The sequence below is a fragment of the Zonotrichia albicollis genome, chromosome 17, assembly GCF_047830755.1.
Source record: "Zonotrichia albicollis isolate bZonAlb1 chromosome 17, bZonAlb1.hap1, whole genome shotgun sequence".
NCBI classification, from domain to species: domain Eukaryota; kingdom Metazoa; phylum Chordata; class Aves; order Passeriformes; family Passerellidae; genus Zonotrichia; species Zonotrichia albicollis.
In genome coordinates this window covers 15,805,225-15,820,909 of record NC_133835.1, presented here as the reverse complement: position 1 = coordinate 15,820,909, position 15,685 = coordinate 15,805,225, and the positions used below count along the sequence as shown (strand labels likewise).

At 37.7% G+C, this 15,685-nt stretch overlaps 2 protein-coding genes across 22 annotated transcripts in view; one reads left to right on the top strand and one right to left on the bottom strand.

Annotated features, from left to right (window-relative positions):
- The window catches only part of SULF2 (sulfatase 2), an 88,986-nt gene that overhangs the window by 17,209 nt on the left and 56,092 nt on the right, over positions 1–15,685 (bottom strand). For all 12 annotated transcript variants that reach the window (XM_026796439.2, XM_014270601.3, XM_014270597.3 and 9 more), the window contains 5 exons: positions 14,656–14,831; positions 12,149–12,277; positions 11,148–11,204; positions 10,324–10,453; positions 4,084–4,291 (listed from right to left, as the gene is read on the bottom strand). In XM_026796439.2, coding sequence (XP_026652240.1) covers positions 4,084–4,291; positions 10,324–10,453; positions 11,148–11,204; positions 12,149–12,277; positions 14,656–14,831 — 700 coding nt within the window. The remainder of the gene's footprint in view (positions 1–4,083; positions 4,292–10,323; positions 10,454–11,147; positions 11,205–12,148; positions 12,278–14,655; positions 14,832–15,685) is intronic.
- Positions 1–15,685, top strand: part of NCOA3 (nuclear receptor coactivator 3) — a 95,441-nt gene that overhangs the window by 70,342 nt on the left and 9,414 nt on the right. The window contains exon 25 of one of the 10 annotated variants that reach the window (XM_074553893.1): positions 951–12,277. The exons of the other annotated variants lie outside the window; for them this stretch is intronic. Coding sequence (XP_074409994.1) covers positions 951–974 — 24 coding nt within the window. The 3' untranslated portion in view covers positions 975–12,277. Of the gene's footprint in view, positions 1–950; positions 12,278–15,685 lie in introns of those variants that run through there. 10 annotated transcript variants of the gene reach the window in all.

The following is a 15,685-nucleotide window of genomic DNA, read 5'->3' as shown; positions in this document are numbered from 1 at the left end:
ACTGTCACACAAACTCTGGCATTAATTCAGAATGACTTTTTTCAATAGGCCTTAAATTTATTTCAGATAGATTGCACAGTCTCAAAAGTCGTTTTGCAGTCTGGGGGAAGCAGAATAAACATCTCCTCCCACCTGAAACTTGGCCAAGCACGATATTTTTGTCAGCACCACACAGAGAAAGCAGAATACCAGCTGGATTGTCTGGTTTTGCACATTTTCCATGCATAGTTCAAAGTTTACTGCGGATATTAAACCAGGTGAGTCACAGCTGAAGGGATAAAAAAAGCCACAAAAGATTAGCCCTATTTCAGGCACCCATTCAGGAAATGTTTGAATAAATGAGACTGAAACTTTCATCTTTTCCAAGGTAGGAAGAAGTTCTAAAAAGCTACACCCATACCAATGAGATTTAAAGTATAAACTCCCATTTCTTTAATCATATCTTCATTTTATCTTGTTCAGCACAGCCAACTAACAATTAATCTTCCTTCCAAGTCTAATACACCAATCCAGCCTGCTGGACCTCAGTAAATGGCCCCAGGAAACCATCAACCACATGTCCTTGAACACCTAGGAGCCAGGTTACTCCTCCCTTTGCAGCCAAACTAACACAGCCTTAGCACTAACTAATTGGTGTGGAGTGAGGCATCTCATAAAGGACTGCTTCTATTGCTTTATCCTAGCATGTTACCCACAGTGCTGACTCAGTGCTGTAATTAGTATCAAATTCTGAAGTGGCTAAAATATTTAATAAGATCAATACTCATTGGTACTGTGTGCTCCCATCTGCTAAGTGAACTGCAGGCATAAATACTAATGTTTAATTACTTATTAGTCACTCTTCCCCCAGGTTTTACTCTCCAATCTATTTACCTCTGTACACAGCCTACAAACAGCCAATCCAGGGCTGTTAAATATTTTGCCAAAAACATCTATGCTCCTTTCTTCAGGTTACTAAAGTCTGGCCTTGGTAAACTCTCTAAATCTGATGGCTCTCTTCCTCAACTACTACAGAAACCAGCTGCCTTAGGGATGGTATTGCTAAGAAGTTGCAACCTCAAAATTGAGTTGTAAAATGGAGTCCAGAGGAATTTAAGTCAAGAAAGTCAACTGCTTTCAGAGCCCAAATCATCCAGCTGGTATTGCACCACTTGACCTGCATGTTTGTCTTCACTGGAACCTGAAAGGAACAAAGTTTTCCACTAATGTCTATGTATTTTGCATTTGTTAGACAAAAGAGCTTTTTTTTTTTTTGATAACAGAAAGTAAAACTGGGCCCTGTAAAGACATTTTTAAAAAAATATCTCTAGTGTCTAGAAATACAGATTAAGTTTAGAGGTACTTTCTTATATCCCATTCTCACAATTGCCACTTCAAATGCATTATCTGTAAAGTAATGAACTTTTTATTTTTAGTAACAAATAATGTTATTAAAAATGACATTTTGATCCAGCTTTGACACCACCTCAAAAGTAAAATGACTGTCAGGGAAATTTGAATAAAAATGCACTCTTTGTACACACTTCTGTTTCTTTACTATTCAGTGTGGCCTATCATCATTTTCCTACATGCAGCTTAAGAATTCCTTTAATCACATACACTCGCTCATCACAGGAAGAAGAGATCAAATCCACAGCGAGAAAAACATAATAGGCCAAAACACAGCCAATGATTTTGAGAGCTCACTATTTAAACTTTCCACCTACTGCAAAGCTCTGTTTGAACTTCCTTATAACAACAAGAGCACACTAAAGAAATAAAGAGGACAAAAAAGGAAACATTCCAGACTTGTAAACCCAGACATACCAAATGTTCATGTTTATGGGTTTCTGGTGCTTAAGTGCTTTACAGTCAAGTTATGTATTTTTACATTGTCCAAATCGCACATATATGACACAGCCCTGTTGTGAAACTGACTTTACTCAATTTAGAAAATGCAGTTGCCTGCTAAATGCACTGGTGCACCTGAAAATGCATTCTAAACCATGCCTACACTAGAATGTAATTATTTTATCAAAATGTCTGGTGCTCCAGCCTCTGTACCAGCAATTTAGTCTGGTCTTTTAGACCATCTGTTCTCACTATATGTAATTGATTTCAATCTTTCTGAAAGACCAATCCTTATACCCTATTAGGGTTTACAACATGCTTGATGCACCCCAGATGCAGGGCATCCATTCTGCTTTTCTGCAAATGACTGTAGATTGGAATGCAATGAGATGACCTTTTGCAAATCTATCTCTGTTATGCACAACAGAAATGAGTGATCAGGGCATTTCCTTCAAAACTTTGCTACTGCTTGGAACTACTGCATTAATGTGGACATGACCCTTAGTCCAGTTAGAAACTTGTATTTTCTGTTTGGCAGTGGTTCAAACTAATGAATAGCATTTACTGGCATTCAAGCAGGGCTGCAATCCAATCTCATGCACTCATCAAATTCTGAGTAGCAGACCCCAAAGGTGCGCTAACAATTATGCAAACCAGCACAGAACATGCTTTATCCCAAGTCTCACAGAACAGGTCATAAAAATGCAAATACTCATCATGAGTATCCAGGTGACTCCCTTAACTAACCATAGTCCAGTTTTCCACATAAGCTATTTAGAAAAAACTTGGTATGTCACCTTGATTTGTACAGCTTTGGGCTCACTTACATTTGGTGTGTGATTTATTAGATAAGTGCAGGTAGAAGAATAGCCAACACCAATGAAAAAGTCTCTGTCAATAGGTCCAAGCTAACTCTTCCCTGTACAGCACACCCCAGATGTGGGAAGAGGGAGAAACAAAGCATCTGTGGAGGCAAATACTTTACTTTGGACACAAGCAATGGCTGTGTGATTGTCAAGATCCTGTTTTGTGTTGCTGAAGTTTATGCCTTAAGGTTCAATGAGGCTAATGAGCTGAAGGGTGTAGTATAAACTCTGTCTCATCTGAGCAGATCACAGGGGAAAAGCACCATTCTGATCCCTCTGTGAGAGGGAGCAAGTTTCACTTTTTTTACCTTAACTTTCTACATACATAAACTAAAGATAATTATACACTTAACCACCTCCTTTGCATGTTGTGAAAATTAGCTAATGTTTAGAAAGCAGCAAGTACTTAAGTAACTGTTAAGTATTATCAGATATCATTACATTGCCCTCACTTTAATTGTTTTCCTGTCCTCATTAAGTGCCTTCCATCTACTGCTGTTGATTCCCCATTACTTAATTCCTTCTGTGACTTAAAAAAAATTACTTAAATGTGTACAAATTCTAGTGTTCTTTACAGATTGTTGGCTGTAGCACATATTTAAACATCGAATATACTGGATGGAACCACTAATTGTTTTTCAACTCAGAATTTGCTTAGTAACTACTAATCAGCTTGCAAGACAAATATAATGGGAGAAAATAAATTTAAACTCTGTGTTTCAAGTTTGTGTCATGATATAAAAAGACTAATCTGCTAAATAATTAAAGCTCTGTATTTGTGGAGTGAGAGGAAAGAAACATTACAAGTAACTAATAATTCCGTGTTGCTGTTTACCTCTAATCTATAATTAAACTATATACGTCAAATATAGATGTTAGTCTGACTATGATTTCACAGAGTCAGTAAAATGGGCTTTCTGAAAAAGCACTAACCTGTGCCAAGGAAACCAGTCATCCCCTTTGGCTGTTATGTCTGATTAAAAGTCAGACTTGTCTCTGCTGACTGAGCAGAAGAAAAGGATGTTAGAAGCGAGCCGCCTCAATAACAAAGTATACACATTGAAAATAAATTACTGAAGTAACAGTTCCAAGCACTGCAGGAGCTACTGAAAATAGAAGTATTTGCTGTGTAACACTGTTCATGTTCCACAGCTTATGTCACTGTCCGCAATTTGCCTTTTCAGCATGGGCACTGCATTTCCCAGAACGAAACATTCTTCCTACAGTCAGATATTCTCAACTCTGATTGTCCAATATGAGACATGCTGTTTCATGGTTGAGATACATAGGAAATATGCTAATACAATTAAATGCCTATGATTGTCAAGACAATTATGTGAGTTAGCAAACAACAGCTTTCCAAGGCAGAGACAGAAGGTTTGCTTACTTTTCTTGGAGAAGAGTTTCTTTCTCTGTCTGATGTGGCTCAGCTTGTATTCATTCTCTTCACAATTGCAGTCTTCACTGTTCCTGTTGTAATACTTGGGCAAAATATTGGAGGTGCCTTTGCCTTTGCTTGTAGCTGCCAAGTCTGCCATTCCCTTGCACTTGTGCAGCTTGAGTTTTCCACTGGCATCTTCCACACACTGCCACTTCTGGAAGAAGAATTTGGTTATTAAAAATCTGTCCCAACTGTGGTCTGTCTCATGGCCAGCTCCAGCAATTTATCAGATATTCCTTGTAGTAAAATGGGGCTCATCTATCACCTACTATCAAAGCAGATTTTTGTAATATTTTATTTTCGGACAAAACAGCAAGACTTCAGAACAACATTGCATTTGTTTCTGATTTTGCCTCTTAGAGGCAGAACAACTGAAATTTCTTTTAAAAATCAATACTACAGCTAAAAACATGAAGGTGGCAAGTGACAACTTTCAGAAGCATAACTGCAGCATAAACCAAGGACATTCAAGCCGTATCCTAATCCTGAGAGTCTTATATAACTCTCAGCACAGTGGTACCAAAACCTTCCAGCTTTATGGAAGTTCTCCAGATAGAATCATATACTGGCTTGGGTTGGAAGGGACCTTAAAGAACATCTCGTTCCACTCCCCTGCCATATGCAGGGGGACATCTTTCACCAGGTCAGGTTGTTCAGAGCTCCATCCAGCCTGTCCTTGAACTCCTCCAGGGATGAAGTGTTTTCCAGGATTGCTCTACAAAAGCGCCTGTTTCTCTTCAATGACTTTTCAAAGGATCAGATCAGCTGTGGAAGTCCTCAGCTGCACGAGTTTATCTCCATCTTGATGGGTTTTCTTAATAGCTTTTCCTCTCCCCCCCCCCCATGTCAACACACACTTGACTTATAAGGGTGAGCTGCATGGATGTCTGAAGTGAGAAACCCCTCCCTCTCGCACTCAAACTAGAGAAAATATTAGATGTCCCCGATCTCCAATTCACTCTGATACTCAAAACCTTGAAGTAACTTGCTCACAGCTCCTTCATGCTGCTGTCAGAGCTGTACCAAGGGCAAGGGAGTTTAGCTGCCTTCAACCTGGCACAGAAGTTCCACTCACTTCCCAGGTACATCACAAAATTATTTCACCTACTCCATAATTTATCAACACTTTGCTACCTACAGAAGCTTAGAGACACATAAAAAACCTCTTACAGTTTCTCCTGCTTTAAAAAAAGTTTCTCAGAAACACTCAGCTTCTTGTTGAGTCTTGAGAAGTGTTCCTCTTCTTCCCTATTACAAAATCCTGTAAGCTAGTTCCTCCAGGACTCACTGGAATATTGAGAATTTTCCAAATAAAAGAACAGAAATAAAAACAGCAGCATCTTCCAGGGAAGATGATATTTTACAGCAGCCTGCAGCTCTATGAGGGAGACTCAGCCACTTCAGTTTGGACAGCAAGGTGTGCAAAGGCTGGGACAACAAAGCATATATTTTTTATTGACATTCATTCCATTGTTTGCAGGTAGGTATGTATTAGCATGTACTATGCATGTAAGAAAACAAAATCACTGTGCTTTTATTATCAGACTTTAATAGGAGTCAAAAGAGAAGTGGCCATTAACAGCACATTTACCTATCACTGTGGCAGAACCTCTCATTTAAAACAATCCATTTTATGGTGTGCCTACTGATTTCCTCAGACACCTGGATGCCAAGTCTCCTGAGCTGTATCTGTGTTCAGCCTCCTGTACAGCCCAAGCCTCGCTCTGATGCAGATAAATCCAGCTTAACTTACACAATGAATTGGTTAATCAAGGAGAGATACTGACAATAAGATTTTTGCAGGACTATCTTCATCTGCAAAGCAGTACATATTTACCTAGATTCAGTAACAAATTAATATCTGAAGAATAAATTCCTCTCTTACTTTTATAATGCCTAACGCTGATTGATGTACGTACAGACTGAGCTTTGAACTAAAAGTTACCTTCCTAGAATAAGCAATACTTTCTTTTACAACTATAAGAGATGTAAAAATGTTTATTGCTGCTTCCCATTTCATCTGAATATAATTTTTGAAAATATATAAACAAACAATTTTCTGCTCAGTAGAGCTCTATGCTCTAAGTACATTTCAATACATGAAAAATGATGTTTCAACAGAGGGCAAGTTCAATGCCACAATGAGAATTATTGCAAGTACTCTGATGCGTGGCAAGAATTTTTTTTTTTTCTATTTCTTTCATCTCTTGTCAAGAGATTGATGCTCCTTTTTTCCCCTCCAGGTGAACTGGAAAAATCCTTTAGTTTTTAGTGCAGCTGTATGCTACAGTGAAAACATCTCAACGACTTTGCTGAAGGGCACATTGTATGCATTAACAGGCCCCACTGCTGAATGACTGCAGTGCAGATCTACCTAAATTGAATTACAATTCTTTCATAACCTCGGTATATCCCTGCTAACAACAAAAGTAACAATGAACCAAAAAAGACAGGGAAGAAAGTTTTGGATCTAATTTTTAAAAAGATTCCTTCCAAAAACTGTCACTGTTTCCTAGGCCTGGTCAATACAACCTCAAGCTACAGTGGCCTCAGAAAAAGGAGAAAATATAAGCAATTTTTTTTCTATTGCTCTTCTCTTGGCACTAATAATGATTGTGATGGAATCGGGAATATGATGTAGAGGTGCCTTTTCTGAACTGCCAAGGAAGGCACACACTTCAGTATAGTTTTCATCACTGGTATGCCACGGTATGTGAGAGAACTGAGGGCACCAAGCAAGTAAAGGATGTGCTTTTACTTATGATATCTTCAGGCCAGTTACAAAAGAGAGTATCCCTCCATGATCCTGGCATAGTACAAAGCAATTGGAGGGAAGACTCTATGTCAAACCTTTAATTTGCAGAACATCTGAAAGAAACAAAGTGCAAACATTTGCATTTTCAATGTTCTCCTGTGAAAACTGTCATATAAAATGATACTTCTAATGCTATTTAAAGGCAATTTCTACTTATATCAGATATGCATGTAAATAAATCTTCAAAACTAAAACATATTTGAAAATGAAATAATGTGAAATCAGGCAACTATTTCTCTTCAGGAGTTAGCAGTATTATTGTACTATGCCAGGTCCTGATAAATAAAAAATTATCGTCTTTTAATTTTGAGAGCTCTCACATGTACAGCATAGATTCCCTACAGCAATCAGCACTGCTGCAGATATTGCATGTTTACCAAATGTTTATCTTTTCTCTTCCTTGTGCACAAAATTGGCAACTTACTTAAAGGGAGATTTTGTGTAGCTGTTGTTATGATACTGTACGTGTTGCTGGGAATACTCTACAGAGCAATGCTGGTATCATAATTGGCTTCCACACAAGGACATTAATGCAGGCTACTAGATAAAAGTGGGTCAGCTTCCACTCACCAGTCAGCTTTGGATAAAAGGCCAAACTACACTAAAAAGTAAAAAAAATTCATGGAAGCCATTAGGTACTAGGATAATTTTTTTTCTTTTTTAATTCATTTGGGAAGAGCTCATCTCTTTTAAATCCCTGAAAATAAACACTGAGCTGCTCTTTCATCTGACTCTACAGTCACCCTTTGTTGGATGCAAATAACTACCACACATCAAACCCTAATAACTGGAAAAGAAAATATAGTAACACACAGATTCCCATTGCTCTCAGAAGAATTTACATATATTAGTGATGTCAAAAAAATTCCACATAGTGGACTGTGAAACAAGGTTTTAGACATTATGAATAGCCCCTTCTCCATGATCTTGCTACTCTCTTATCAAAACAAATATGGGTTAAGGAGGGTGACAGAGATTTGCAAAAATCACTTTGTGGCCGTAGACCTGTATTCACAAACTTGCATGCTCACAAAGCAGAATTTCAAATTCTCTATTTCATATTCAAAGCTTTATTTACCTCTCCTTTCTCTACCTCTCCTTTAAGCTCTGCCCTTGTCTCATCCTTCACTCCCCTTCTGAGTCTTTGATCTCCATTTGTGTTTCTTGTCTCGGGCTCACACTTCAGATTCCCTGGGACTGCTCAGATTTCTCTGTACATGAAATAGCAGATCCCCAAAACTTGTTGAAGTCAAAAGAAAGAGTTCCAATGACTTCAGCAAGCTTTCAACTAATTCTGACCCAGATGGGTATTTATCTTTGCATTAGAATATGAAAATTCACTTTTCATACTGAACACTCCAAGTACTGTAATATAGTGTCCTGCAGCATCAGAAGACATCTGCTAAATAACCACTGCATCAGCATAACATCAGCTCCCCAAGGCAGTGGTATGTTATTAGCTTGGGCTCATTCTACTTATTGTGCAGAGCTATGAACAGCACCAGCAAACAGACAACACCCATTTGTCATTTGAGAAGTTAGACTTCCTTCACTTTAAAGACATTTTGGGTGCACCCATGTTTAGACACAATTTATCCTTAAATAAGTACATTCATCTCCCAGCATTCCTGTTGTCTAGATAGACTACTAGGACATATTCTCTAGAGTAGAGGTTAGAAGGATTGAGAATACCTTAAAAGCCCTTCACAGATTTTAATTGACTTGATTGTTTGGCAATTTTTTCTGACGTGCAACATAAATTTCTTTTTTTTGCCTTATTTCATCCTATCACTTCCTATTATGCTTGACCGAACTGCTCAAAACAATTCTTCCCCTCTCTGTCTCCTGACAATGAGGATGCAGCACAAGCATCTCTTATTAGCATATCTATACTGCAGAACTTATTGGTAATTTTGACTATGGAGTTGACATTTTATACTTCTCTTGAAAAATAGTGATGTGGGGCGTGGGGGGCAGTGGGAAAAGCTATATTTCCTCATCCTACTTACTGGATAATGTTGTAGTAGAAAAAATAACTTTTCTTCGAGTTCCTCAAATAACATTGCAAATTCATAAAACAATGGCTTGCTCCCATTCAGCTAAAATTTCAGCTCAAGACTTCTGATGACAATAAATTACTGCATATAGTATTCCTTTAAGTTTAGTATTTTTACAATACAGAACATTATAATTGCTCTGTGCACTAAATCTGACATATTAGCCACAGGAGGAAAAGAACATCTGAAAAATTCTTATATATATAAATTGGATCCAAACACCTAAGGAACAATGGACTCATTTCACAGGTGCACTGAACTACATGATCAGTAAAGCCAGAAGTATGGAGTCTGGCATTTGACAGTAAAAAAAATTAACTACTGCAGCCTAAGTAGCCCATTACTGACTATTGCTTGGTAAGTAATTCATATCATGTCTGCAAGAACAGTTATATTCCACAGACTAACTCATCCTGACAGCCCTCTGGGCTGCCAGAATATGAGGTAATGCCAGTGTGATAACAGACACATTAGCATGTGGGCCCATTTACCTTCACCCCTTTGTCCACAGAATGTATTACAGTCCTTGGAAAGGGGTTCTCTGGCCCACACCTGCATGAGAGAGCAACGACAGAGAGTCAATTTTGCCAAGAGTGGTGAATTCTCTGGAGATAGCCATGCTTTGCTTTTGGACTGCCAAGAAAAATTCACAAAATCCTCTCCTGTGTATGTCAAGACCTTGTATTGATAATATCCTGTTTTTTTTCCGTTAATTTCTTCTATGTAACTTGTATCTAAAATGAACATATTGTCATATCTGCCCAAAACAATTATGCAACAAGGGAAATGACACACAGTCAATGAGCTTTATGCCCATATACACTCATAACTGCATGTGTGTTTTCCCAGTGTGTTTTTGTTAAGAGGAGGGATATACTGATTTAACAGAATTTTAGCTTCCCATTACTATATGTAATTTCAAGTAACGGCAAATGAATTAAAGAATTAAAGAGAGAATCTGAAGCAAAGCAAGCTGTATGTATTTGAAAAAGCCAATCTGTTATGTACATTGTAGCTTCTCAGCACTAAGTAATCCCAAACCACATTCTCTTTGGAAAATAAAACTTTAAAACAGCCTATATGGTTTTCTTAGTGGTAGTCAGGAATCAATACAGAACACTTGAATCAGCAATTTCCTGACTGACAGTCACTCTCACAAATGCTGTAATAAAGATTTGAGTAAAGGTCACAGAAGGAGCCATTTGATTTATACACTGGCATCAATGATGTGGTGAAGAACATTGACACAGTGAAGGTGCTGAGCTTAGCCCAATTACAACTGCTTAATTGCAGTCAGGAATAACAATGCCCTACCTGGCCAAGCTGTTCACAAGCTGTTTGATACTCAGCTCGCTGACAGAGGTCTTTCACACGCTGGTATTTGGGTAGAAAGTTTTCTTCTTGGGCATCTACCTTCTCATTCTCCCTTTTATGCAGCAGTTTACTGGAAAAGAAAAAAAAATTATTCTTACATTAATATTAACTCCAACACACAAACACAGTTAGCTGAAAAGACTCAGAGGAGTAGTTATTTTCCATGTCCATAGCCTCTCTGGTAGCCAAAACGTAACAGTCCAGTGGAAACTAGATTTAGCCTGTCCAATAACACACAAGTTATTCATATCCTACTCTCAGGGAGCATACAAAACATATAAAGTCAAGACACTCTGTTACATGCCTGAGTGTTAGGCAGTGACAACTGTCAATACAGAGAGACCACATCACATTCTACAGGGCTGCACTTTGGAAACCCCTCTTGCCCCCATTTATGTACTAAGGCAGAGGTGCAGAGGGAATGGCCAGCAGATGAAGATGCAGTGAGGAAGGGTTGTTCATAATCCCGTGATACAAGCAGGACGATTGGAGGACAGCAGCTGAGAGCAAACTGGGATGCCTTCCCATCTCTCAATCCAAGTAAATTTCCCTTCCCCCACCACAAGAGCACATTTATGCAAGCTGTAGGCAGAGGCCATCCATTCCCTACAATCACACAATCACTGCCATTAGGCATACTGCAGCCGTGTCCCTGCTGGCACAGCTAAATGGCTTTAGACTGCAGCAGAGTGCTGCTTTGGCTTTAGCTATTCAACATCCTTCTATTTAAAAAGACTGGGCTTTGTGATTAACACTTTCCTTACCCTCTTTCCACAAGGAACGAGTCTCTCCACACCTTCATCTTTTTCTTTAAATGAAACCTGGGAGGAAACGAGGAGAGGAAGACGCAATTCCCACAAAACCAGTAACCAATTTATGCCCCAGTTTTCTGTCCCACCCCTAATTCCAACAAGAAACATGCCACATAACTGCACAAGAGGACATCCAGCTCTATGAAGCAGGAACCTATGCCTCTCCACTGAAAAGCACAGGATATATTTCTCTCACAGGAACTAAATTCACAAGACAATTTCTTCAACATAAGCGTGTTGAAAACAAGAGATTAACTGAATTTTCTTTGTTCACAAAGGATCACAAATTAAATCGGGATTTCCTGACTCATATTTGGGCTCTTACCCTGCATCTACCCAAAAAGTATCCTATTCTAAAGCATCTGCTCCATTCCCCCTTTCCCTCCACCCGGCTACTTGTAAAGCAAATAGTTCTCCTTCCATTTTTCTGCTGATTTTCTCTTCTAAGGATTCTCCATCAAGTCTAATTCTCTTCCTTGGTCTTTTTCCAATGAAAGTACTGATGGAAAGTCTTAAATAAAAACCGCAATTTTGAGTGCTAGTCTGTCTTTATATTATAGTCTGATACACAACCATTACCTTCAATTATTTTACTAATAAATATTCAATATGAAATGCTTTGCTACAAATGATGCCATGAAGACATTTAAATATATAACTTACGTAGCCAAAGACCTTCATGTGTAGCCCTCTCACTTCTACACAGACTACATTTAGTATGTACAGATGCCATGCATGCCATACATCTAGAATATGAACATGCCAAAATGAAAATAAATAACTGAAGTGAGCTGTATATGCCAAATAGTCTTCAGACTTTCCAGTGAATGATATACTCAGACAGATGGTGATTTTATTACATTTTCCTTTAAATTTTCTGCATGCTGCTGAACACTTGTTCAGTCTCTCGTACAAACACATGCATGTTTCTATGCAACATTTTCATTTCTTACCTATTTACCGGTCTCTCAGAATCCAGCAGCTTTAGAATGGATTTACCATCCATATCAGATGGAATATCCAATCCAGCAATATCTAGAATTGTAGGTGCAAGATCAATATTCAACACAATGTGAGGATTCCTGAAAAAAAAATAAGACAAAACAGTTTAAAGTCTAGGCAATAATACCAAGCGACTCCAGTTTCCACAGAGTCCAAAGACCTGAAAAGGCTTATTTTGTGACACCTGCAAATAAAAGGACACATTCTGATTCTTTTCCATGAAGGGAATTAACATATAATATATAGATTAGTTGCATAACCTCAAGGGGACTAATACAAATATTTAAAACTTTAGTACAGAGCATTTTTGAGAAATGTAGTTCCAAAGTTTTAAAGTAGTTCATAAGGTAAAGTTAGTTAATTTTTGCACAAGACAGTTTAAAAACCATTGGAAAAACTGTTTGGGTGTCTTACAGAATGAAAATGCCTGCCAAATATGCCAAATCTACTTTTTAACAAAGATGACTTTCTTAAAAAGTAGATTTGGTAGGTAGCACATGGCTTACCTGTTTCAAAATCTGGTATAGAAATGAGCACTTCAGTTTCTATCACAGTAGGCATGTTCTGAAGAAAATGTGAAAATATATTGCTAGGCACTAGTAACAACTAAAAGTGACTGTTAATTTACAGTGTGAGACAGAAAAAGGAAAGGGATGAAGAAACAAGCAGCATAGGGTTGAAGAGTTATGAAGAAAAAGCATGTAGAATTACTTTGTTATGATGTACAGGCACAAAGAAAGGATGGGGCCAGATGGGCTGCAATAAATATTAGTGCAGAATTCCAGCTGAAATTCAGGACAGAAGAAAGCTGTTAAAGTCATACTATTTAATGAGATACTATTTTAAAATTACTACATCTTTGAAAGAGTAAGCAAACCGAGACTGACAAGAACATAGGTGATTAATTAAATTGATGCACCTGATTTGATGTTAATTACTAATAATTATGATGTAGCATATTTGGTAACTGAAATGAGAGGTTAGTAATGACTTGCTATGGTATTGCTGTTAAAATTTCTCTGGTACCAAAAGGGAGTCATAACAATTATTCTGCAGGGAAAACAAGGTTCACACAAAACAGGATGGATGACAGAAATTCTACCATTTAAAGAAAATCAGGCTGAGAGGGAAGACCAATTTATTTTCTGATGTATTCCTTCTGCAAGGTGTTATATCCTGTTCTTCCTATTTGCTCTACTGTGACAGGCTCTGTTCTGTTAAGATCTTGTCAGGCTGATTCTTTCAATTCTAACAGAAACATGTTTTCATCTTCAGAAGTCTTTGAAAAATAAAATTCAGTGGGAAAGTTTCAGAGCTTTTATGGATATCTGGGTGTACAGATCCTAGAACTACAGTAGACACAATGTGGCTGGTCTCTAGCCTTATACGTTGCAGAGGCACTAGCTCAGTCACTTGGGCCATGTTAGCATTGACTCTCCAGGAAGGCCAAAAACTGCAGTCCAAGTGAAAGAGAGCAGGTTTTCAGAAGGTTATTCAAGTTCATTTGAAATTCTGGGCTGCTGCAAAAAAAACTCATTCAGTGCTGAGGTAATATGTTTAGTCCCAAGTGAGGAATCCCTCCCTGCTCTTTAGAGAATATTGTTTTTTTCACATGCAAAACTGCTGAAAATAGATCAAAAACACAGTGCAACATCTACAGAATTTAACATTTTTCTGCCTTCAGATAATGTGAATCAATGAATTTAACCAGCACATGATATTTGCTATCATATTATACACTAGATCCATTCCTCTGCGGTGAAGAAAAAATTGTGTGTGGAGGATTGTGTGCGTTAATTATGCTAAGGCATGCACACTCATATAAATATTAGGCAGCAATTTATGGCACTCTGTCCAAAATCATTACCTAAGTGCAAATATTTGCTATCTGAAATAATTGCTTAGAAAGTGTATTTACTTAATTTTTTAGCTGATCAAAGCTACCATTTTAATTAATGGTTATACTCTGCATGCTTGTGTGCATCCAAATAATAGCCCTAACCATGTAGTCTCCGAGAATGAGCCAAACAGAATATTTTCTGGATGTTAATGTATGAATTGGTCTTTATAAACTGAAACAAGTGACTCAAATGTTCAGCAATAATTGTCTACATTATACAATATATTTCTTAACTTTAAAATGACAGTTATATGTATAATTTGTACTACTCAAAAGAATGCGTTTCCTAGATTGGACAAAATTAAAAGTGATTTTTCAACTATATCCACAAAAGTGCAGTGGCTTGTGCTGCACACCCATGCAAGCAAAAAGACAATGGCCTTGAGTTTGTTATACCATCCTGTGTTATCAGTTCTGCTTTCTGAGGAGACAATTTTCTGCCAAAATTAAGCAGGATGGGCAGAATTTTGTGCCTCCATTTGGCTGCCAGGTCAATACAACTAGAGATGTGAACATGAAGTTTTCACATTACAACACACACAAACGCAAAGAACTTACAAGGACCCAGCCTCCACATTTGGTCCTCGGACATAGAAAGGGACTCTGATATCAAACTCATATGGCATGGACTTCCCCTTCACCAGCCCAAACTGTCCAATATGATAACCATGGTCTGCTGTGTATATCAGATATGTATTTTCCAGTTCTCCTGTTTCAGCCAACATATTGTAAATCTGAAAAAAAGCAAAACAAAATATGAAATTTATTCCACTGAGTATCTCTACATGTGGAATGCTGCATATCACTTTCCGCCTATGTGTAACATACAAACAACGAAAGACAGCACTGACTTATCATAATGAATCACTCTGAATAATACATAATCACATCTTAATTTTACTAACTGAATATTGTGGCTATTACAAGACAAAATTCTGTTTTAAGGTAAAACACAATAGCACGCCATTTCAAAAATGTTTGGGTTCAGTATTTTGCATGACAGCTGTCAAGATAGTACTAAATACACACAGTAACAGAGATAAAAGTTTCAAGCTGTCATTTCAAAATTTCCTCCTTTACCTTCTTCTTGCAGCAAGCAGTTTTAATAAAATGACAGCCCTTTGAATCTCACACATAATCAGGCAGCACTCAACAATCTTGCCTTCAGACAAATGACTCCCCATTATGCAGAATATTTGCAAAATATTTTCCAGATAAAAACCACTCAGTCATACTCTCTCACTATGGAGAACTAGAAGGAGATTTTAATGTGAATACTTCTACAGATTTACATAAGATACTATGTGAAATGCACCAACTTTAGCATCAAAGATCAATTTTTATGCGGCATTTTCATTTAAGAAAGGTGAGAAGGTGGTGGGATACCACCAAATTGGAGCCTCACACAGGTGCAAAACATTAGCACAGGAGAAAAACTGTTGTGTTGATTTGGGAGTTCATTTTTGGTTCTTTTTCAGGTTGTTTTGTTTGCTAGTTAGGCTTTTTTGGGTTTTTGTTTTTGGGGATTTTTGTTTGGATTTTTTTGGGGATTGTTCTTTTTTGTTTTGCTTTTTTTGAGTGTGAGATT